The 8,311-nt window shown below is 41.9% G+C and overlaps 2 protein-coding genes across 6 annotated transcripts in view; one reads left to right on the top strand and one right to left on the bottom strand.

The window, feature by feature from the left end:
* Window positions 1-653: 653 nt before the first annotated feature.
* On the bottom strand, window positions 654-4,246 carry RGS9BP (regulator of G protein signaling 9 binding protein). The gene has a single exon (XM_073307843.2). The coding sequence runs from the start codon at window positions 3,547-3,549 to the stop codon at window positions 2,836-2,838; it is 714 nt and encodes a 237-aa protein (XP_073163944.2). The 5' UTR covers window positions 3,550-4,246; the 3' UTR covers window positions 654-2,835.
* Window positions 4,198-8,311, top strand: part of ANKRD27 (ankyrin repeat domain 27) — a 71,325-nt gene continuing 67,211 nt past the window's right edge. For 2 of the 5 annotated variants that reach the window (XM_073307837.2, XM_078848119.1), the window contains exon 1: window positions 4,198-4,469. The gene's annotated coding sequence lies outside the window, so the exon portion shown is untranslated. Of the gene's footprint in view, window positions 4,474-8,311 lie in introns of all 5 variants that reach the window. The other 3 variants (XM_073307836.2, XM_073307838.2, XM_073307841.2) reach the window with 2 other exon arrangements.

Here is an 8,311-nt window from a genome sequence, read left to right as displayed (position 1 = left end):
CAATGCACAGCAGTTTCAGCAAGTCTCCATCTAGGCAGACTGGAACAATAGCACCAAAAATACAAACTTTCTCTCTCTTCTCAAAATAATCTGTTTGTGACCATTAAGCAGTCAGATTAATAATCACATACGATATTACCCCAGTAAAATAAGTGAACTGTATTGGTTAAAAATCTACAGCCTTGCTATGAATCCTCACAACACATAAAGACTTAGCCTGGGCTGGACCATATGCAAAATTCACATTAGCATCTATGAGAATTCCACATGCTGAGGAAGATCAATATATGGCCTTAAATTCAGACTGTAGTAGCATGGATTAGTGTTTCCACTTAGTGTTAACTGACCACTTAAACATGAATGGTCTCTTGAAATATGTGTTAAACATTCTGTTCCACCTTATATTTAGCTGTGATACTCTGAGGATACTTCCCAGACTGAAGAGCTCTGTGTCAGCTTCTCTCTCTCACCAACAGAAGTTGGTCCAATAAACTATAAAAAGAAAAGGAGTACTTGTGGCACCTTAGAGACTAACAAATTTATTTGAGCGTAAGCTTTCGTGAGGCTTTATACACTGCTGTAGCTCACGAAAGCTTATGCTCAAATAAATTTGTTAGTCTCTAAGGTGCCACAAGTACTCCTTTTCTTTTTGCAAATACAGACTAACATGGCTGCTACTCTGAAACCAATAAACTATATTAACTCACCTGCCTTGTCTCTCTGATATCCTAGGACCGACGTGGCTACAACAATGTATAGGTTGAAATATGACATACAAGAGCTTTTATTTGCGCTCCAAAAATCTAACTTTACTCGTCTTCACTTTTAAAGGGTAAACTCTGGGGGCACGAGGAGAAAACTGTGGAGTAGCCAACCAGAAACTCCAGTCAATAAGGGCAGAAGCAACCAAAGCAGGGATTTTTGGTCCATTGGAGAACTTTCTACAGTTTTGACCATGCTTTATCTCTCCTGTGTTGCTTGGCTGTTTGCTCCAACCTTCCTGCTCCCCACTCCTCCCTCAGTCTCTTCACCTCAGAAGAGCATCTTCCTCCAATCTTGTCTATTTAGATTGTAAGCTTTTCAGGGCAGGAACCGTCTACTGCTCTGTGTTTGTATGGTACCTATATATAATGGGGGAGTCACTCTTGATTGGCCCTTAGGCATAACTGTAATAAACATGGTTAATAATAATATTTTAAATATGTTTGCCATCTTTTGAATCACAAAACTGTTTTATTAAGAAAGCTAACATGATTTTGTTTAAAACACGCATACACACTAATACTGCATATGCCCAGTAACTTCTTGTCAACAAATTTCATGGTGAATTTTAGTAATGCGTCCTTTATGCTCAATTCAGAGGAGTCACTAATTTATCACCCTATAAAGCAGTGCCTTGTCTTTATATTTGCCTGAACAGTACAATCTATGCCCCTGACATTGTATACCTCCTCAAGAATCTGTGTGCATAGGAGCAAGTCTACTTTAATCAGAACAGATGTACATAATTTGTATATTTAAAAAATGAATACATGCATTTTTATGCAAGAGATCACAGAAATTCTCTTCAAAGTCAGTGTTGTGTCAGTACTCACAGTTTTATTGGGGGAGGGAAAAGAGTTTAAACTGTCTACATGCAAACAATCAAACAAGAACAAAATGTCAAAGTTAGGCTTTATGCTCTGTTCTTACAAAACTGCACAGGCATCCGATTAAAGATATCAACTATAGGCCCAATTTTGCATTTCCAGTCATTTCAATTGGACTAATCAGGCAAATAAAAACAACAGGATTGAGCCCTGCAGTTCTAGTTTCCTCTGGATTCCTGCAGATATAGATCTCATTAACAGTAAGAGGTCAACATGAGATTAGACCTCTATTTGTGCTACAGAACCTGAGGCAGACAAGCTAGAGCATCGGTTTTCACTTTACATGATTTTGTTAGTTTGCCACAACCCGTTTTAGAAATTACTACTTCTAATTTTGGATAAATATTTAATTTTGCAGCTGATGTGAAGTCCAACCACTTGCATGGAAAGAAGAATTTGGACAAGTAGCAAGAATTAGCTTTTCTGCTGGGGAAAATAAAAGGAGATGTATAAAAGGGAGGGATGGAGCCTGTTAATATCTCTCTGTGAAAGCTGTTCTACAGAAGATACTCTCCATCTACTTTGAAGATTTTTATTGCCTTTAGTGATTATTAATGTGTACCCTGCCAAAAAGTGCAATTAGGGACTGTACAAACAGTGCATTTGGTATCAAATGTTGCACACTCTCCAAGAATTAAGATAAAATAGAGGTTGTTTAATCTTCTTACTGGGATTTTCTATTTTTTCTTCTGGACAGAATATCCTGTGTTTGAGAGGAAAACTCACACACGTGTCCATTAGTTTTGCCACAGACATCCACCTTAGACCCCAAATCCTGTGCAATTCTCAACTACTTTGTAAACATGGACCAGCAATGAACATCAGAGCCTATTAAAGAATAATTTCAGGCTACTGAGAACAGTCATCTATTAATAGCAGACAAATCCCTGCTATAGCCTGTAGTGATAATACCCTGATACTTTGCACACAGTTAACCATTACAAAACCAGCAAAAAGTCATCCTATATTGTAGGCTGATCCGTACCTTTAGAGCTTTCAAACAAACCAAAACCACATACATCCAGATGCTCCACGCATGATCAGATTGTATGCCATCCAGATTTATTTTATACGCAAGATATTAAATTGTCAGCTCTTCCAAGTGACCCATCCTGAAGCGGTCCATACTGCATGAAATACTTGTGAGAGAGAAAGTGGTTCTGTCTTGCAGAAACACTAAGCCAGCCTATGAGAGTTTTACCACACACACCGCCAAGACAATAGCGATAATGAGCACCGCGGAGAAAATGATCCCAGCTAGAACTTTGCTGATATCGCAGAAGGATTTGTTTTCCTCCACGGAGATCATGCCAATGGAGGAGGCGCCCACGCTAATGGTGGATTTGAGTTCAGCCCCAGGGTCCTGCTTAGCCTCTACTGTCCATTGGGGGACATTCACCTTCATCTCCATCTCGTACATCATCTCTCCTACTTGGTTGATCTCGTTCTCCAGGTCTTTCAAATCCACTACATCTATGTTGTGTTCAGCCTCGTATTTCATGTTCTGGACGCTCATAGCCCTGGCGGCCACCCCAGAGGTTCCCCCGCTCATGCCCGTCTGGATCAGGTGCTTTTTGGGAACGTTTAGGGGGAACTCCTGGCCCAGCTCCAGGGCTCTCTTCATGTCAATCTCCAGGATCTCCATGCAAGTGGAGAAGATCACCCAGAGCCTCTCGAATTCAGTCTTATCCTCCTTACTCACCGTCTTGTCCTTCAAGACGGCGGTGAGCTTGTTCCTGTTAGCCACCGCCAGCTCCTGGGCTTTCTGCCGAGTCTTCTTGAGCTCCTCCCGCAGGTTCTGCGAGTCCGAGGTGCCCCCAATGGTCAGCACCATGTGCCGATAGCAAGCAGTCACCTTGCTGAGCGCATCGAGCAGCGCTTTGCATTCCTCCTTCACCATGGCTCAGGCAGGCTGCAGACCAGTGCCCCAGCCAGCGGGCTCCAACTGGCGGGCTGCTCGCTGGGTGAACTGGTGTCCCCGCTGGTCTACCTCCCGCGGCTCAGTTCAGATTACCCTCTATTGGATCCAGGGAGCTGCCAGCGCCAGATGTCACCAACACGCATGGTAATCGCGGAGCTCGGATCCCGCATGCAAATACTTAGATCTAGCCCCTTCCGACCGCTCACACGGCTCCAAATCCTCCTACGGTCCATGCAAGCGGGAGAGGAGTTTGGGGAGTGAGTGGCATCGCTTTGCGCACAGTATTCAGCATCCGAGGGAGGACTGCCCCAGTCCCTACTCCAGATACACCGAGATGGAGAACAGCTGCGGTTTCCTGCAGGCGGCTCCAGTACGAGAAAATCAGATGCACGTTGTTTTTAAATGCACCAAGCCGAATCGGCAGGAATGAATTAAAAACAGAGCTAAAAACAAGACAGCCTTTAATTAAAGCCCGAGTGCTGCCACCATGTGTGCCAGATGACCAGAGGCCGGTCTGTAGCGCCTGGAAACTCGCCTGCCCAATACCAACCTGGCGCCTCAGCTGTTGACATTAAATACTGCACAGCTGGAGCACCTGGAGGAGTCACGTGGTGCCGAGCAGGAAGTAGCGCCGCGGTTTCTCTTTCCAGCGAAATACAGCCGCCCTGCTCCTCGGCGTGCCTAGGCTCCGCCTTCGCAGGCTGCTGATTGAGTGGACGCTACCTCCGTCGCGGGAGAAGCCGGGGCTCATTGGCTTGGCGTAGCTGGGGTGCTGTGGTGCGCCGCCCGCTCGGATCCTGGTAGGGCTTGGTTGAAATGCACAGCAGTTAATGGGGGAGCTGGGCTGGACCGCTAGTGGTGCTCTGTGTCTGGGGAGGAAGTGAGACAATGTTACCTTTGTAAGTAAGTAAATTTTCTGGTGTCTGTTGACTCCCTATTTTCTAAATCGGGCTGGGGGGACTTCCCCCCCCCCCGGAGGGAGTGTATGACTTTGGGGGCTGCTGGGCAAGTGGGGCCCCTTCTCCTGGCCTTGTCAGCACTGACCGAGACGTTTCCTGTGGCAGAGGGTAGCACTTTCGGGGGCTGTAGCTGTCCTTGCGGTGCCCCCAGCTCATCCTTTATAGTGGGGGTGACTGAAAACAGGGTTTGCCGCTGTCACATGGTTTTCATTTTAAATTGTCTTCCTACCAAGGCCTGTGAACTCAAGCTTCGAAAACCACCTTCCATCCTCCTCTGCTACCCCAGCGTAAGAGATGGGATGGAGGGGGAGCGGGAAGTATGTTTTGTTCCAGATCTCTGGGTCCTGGCAGTGCTGTTGCTTCTCTGTGGGAGTTAAGTTACAGCGTAATGCAGGCATGTGGGGCTTGTACACAGAGCTTCGGTTGGCTTCATTTTTATACGCTTCAAGGGAGACACCGTTGCAAAGAGAGTGTGTGTTTTCAGAGAGTGAACGTGTTTCAGAAGGGAAGTATGCAAATTCTTTTTCCACCCTCAACACAGTGCTGGACTCTGGATGGGATTGTTGTAATTGTTTCTCCGGTATAGCAACGTTCACCGTCTTAAATGTTGACACTGCAACTCTGTTGTTGATATCCGATCCAAACTATAGGTTTCTGTCCAAACTGGAGACTTCCAGAGGGCTAATTAAGTCACATTTCTGATTGTCCCATGGGGTGGGGAAAGAGCTCCAAATATATTTTTGAATTAATTTGGGGGGGAAACATTACATTATGTTGGGATTAAACTGCATGCAGCGTAAACACGGGGTTAAGGGTCTTTGAGTTAAACACAGGGTTATTGGTTTTTCTTGTGGTCCCACTTGCGTTAATAGTTGTTGCTGATTATTTCTCAGACAGTACAAACTTTTTTTTCCATGAGTAAATACTGTTTCTATCAGGCTAGGAGAACTGATACTTTTCCGCAGCTTTAATCATAATACTATCTTAGATTTTTTTTTTAAAAGAATGCAGAAGGTGACTCAGACTCGTTGGTTCGTATCAACACATTTTGCTTCCTTCCAAAGCTTCTGATACAGTATGTAGAGTAAAAGGTTGTGTTTCTCTCTTTGAGCTCACTTAAGTGAGTGTGAACTGTTTAGGAAGCTTTGTAGCAAGTATAGATGTTGAGTCAAGAGAGGATTTGTGCTTGGGCTTTTTATAACTGTATATGCAAATTAGCAGTAAGTTAATGTGACAAACTTGAACACTTGTTACAAATTAGTAAAATATTGTGAATTGACTGCTTTGAAAATATATTGTAGAAATACTAATTTAATAGTTTTTAGTGGTGAGTAGTGAATATTTCATACTGTGCTGATTATATTATAATTTTAAAATTTTCTTGGTAGCTATATACTTTGGTAATGGGTGCTCTAGACTCACTTAAATGGTAACAGTGAGTACTGACCACTACACTGTACAGTAACTTATGCTGTTTTGCAACATAGAGTACATATTTATCAACGAGGAGTGCCAGAAAACTTAATTGCCACAGTCTCCACACCTCATTCACCCCTGGTTTAAGGAACAGCCAGATGGCTTGCTGAATTAAGTGACTTGAAATAGATACATTTTCTCTTTTTTCATTCTTTATGGGGATATGAGAATGTAACACATACCACCATAGTGGAACAAAAAATACCATATGTTCTAAGTGGTATCTAGCTTCAGAAACTTTCTTGAAATTTGTCATGGAAGGCCCAAGATCAATTAAGTAGCTGCCTCCCCATTTCAAGGCAATGCTAACCTAGGAAGGTTGAGCCAAAGTATGTGGGATCTTGCATGGGAATGCAATGACGCTAGGTGAACTTGAACTATGTGTAAGCAGGTTTCAGATTAACAGCCGTGTTAGTCTGTATTCGCAAAAAGAAAAGGGGTACTTGTGGCACCTTAGAGACTAACCAATTTATTTGAGCATAAGCTTTCGTGAGCTACAGCTCCCTTCAACGTGTAAGCAAAGATTTGTAATTGCATAATGGTCCTAGTCAGGAAAAAGGATAAGCCCTAGCTCTGGATCCAAAGTCTTATGTGACTTGATGGTGATAAGCTTATGACTATCCAAATTATGCATCCCTTTATACTTATTGAAAGGGTTACATGTAAAAGTCTGATGCACTTCAGTAATAATAAGTTACTTATTTCAGTGCATCAGACCTTTAAATTAGAAAGTCTCCCATCTAGTTTCAGGCAAGTTAACTGGTTGAAGTATTGTCTTTGTCAAGAGGAAACATAATGTTTTAGGAGCTTCTGACTAATTATTTACACCTAGAGGCAGCAATAGATAATACCTGTAGTCAGATACTTCTTGACCACAGATCTTTACATGTATTATTACATGGAAGAATAAGAACAGCATTCTTCTCTGGAATACCTGCTTAAGTTGGTGAACATGTTTTCCAATACCACATCGCAGATGGTACCTCTACTGCAGATTCAGCCACAGTTTTGTTATAGGAATTGTCAAATGACAGGTAGAAAATTCTTAAAATCCAAAGACAAATATTGATACTTTTTTTTTTTTAGGGCAGAGTACTCTTGCAAATGTGTTTGGAAAATGTAGTTCTTGAAAGACATTATAGAGAATTACTTGCTAAATCCCATACCCTTAGTTTATCAATGGGTGCCCCCCTGTCCTATGATGATTAAATTATTGAATCATTGAAAACCTTTGTTAATTCTGTTTTATATGATATATAACAAACCTTGGCTCAGATGTACCAACATTTGGTGTAAACTCAAAAGTTGAGTACCATCATCTAACATTTGGGACAATATAAGGGTGGGTTTTTTCAGAGGAGGGGTTGTGTTTTTTGTTTTTCATCTAGATATAGCTTGAAAACTTTGAAAATAGAAAAAAAAATTGGTACACAACTCAAAAAGCCTCAGCCATTATTCAGACCTGTGCTAATATTAGACCAGTTTCCTTCAAATAACAACCAAGAACATATTTTGATTAGTTCTCCACCTGTCTCGGCTGTAACTACTGTGCAAGTGTTTTGAACAGTGGCATGAAAATATTCTTGATTTTGTTTATCACAAAGCAAAGTAGCAGCCAAGTCTGAAGCTACTGCAGTGACAAGTGTACAGGTTAGTTATTCTGGTACACATTGTATTATGTAGCTTTAAAAGGCCAGTATTGCCTGAAATGTCACTAAATGTTTTAGTGAGTAAAAATGAACTGTGGTGGAACTGTTTGTCTTAGTGAAAAAATGGTAGAAACACTAGTATTGAAGTGCAGTACTGCTCTGATAAGTGAATCCAAAAGGTTGTCATAGGACTCCATGATTACCATGTCTCAGAGAACTCAAATGAAAACTTTTAAAAACTTTCCCTTTAATGAGAAAAAATGTCTTTCCCAGTTTCTGGTTAAAAAAAAAAAAACTGCACAGGCAGTCCGTTCCACCTTTTTCTTCCACATTACATTTTATGTACTGAATTCCGTACAGACACATTCAAATCTCTTGATCTCCACATGTTGTAATAAATATTTCAATGTATTAACTCATCCTTTTCCTTTATTTTTTTTTTCTTTAAAATCAAATACCAAAATATCACTTAATAGCTGAGGACTCCAACCCACAGAAACTGGGCTAAAGGGAGGAAGGAGATACTGAGGGGAAGGAAATTTAGAATTGTGGCTCCTAGAGCAACTGTCATTTGGCCATGTTGCAAGTATTTAACCCCCTGTGCAGCAATATAACACTGTTCAAGCTCAAAGGGACTGAGTTATAATTGTGGAAACT

This window comes from Lepidochelys kempii, chromosome 12, assembly GCF_965140285.1.
Source record: "Lepidochelys kempii isolate rLepKem1 chromosome 12, rLepKem1.hap1, whole genome shotgun sequence".
NCBI lineage: Eukaryota > Metazoa > Chordata > Testudines > Cheloniidae > Lepidochelys > Lepidochelys kempii.
This window is presented reverse-complemented; position numbering and strand designations above follow the sequence as displayed.

Coding starts and splice junctions, on each gene's coding strand:
- RGS9BP (XM_073307843.2), bottom strand. CDS start 3,549: ATGGTGAAGGAGGAATGCAAAGCGCTGCTCGATGCGCTCAGCAAGGTG.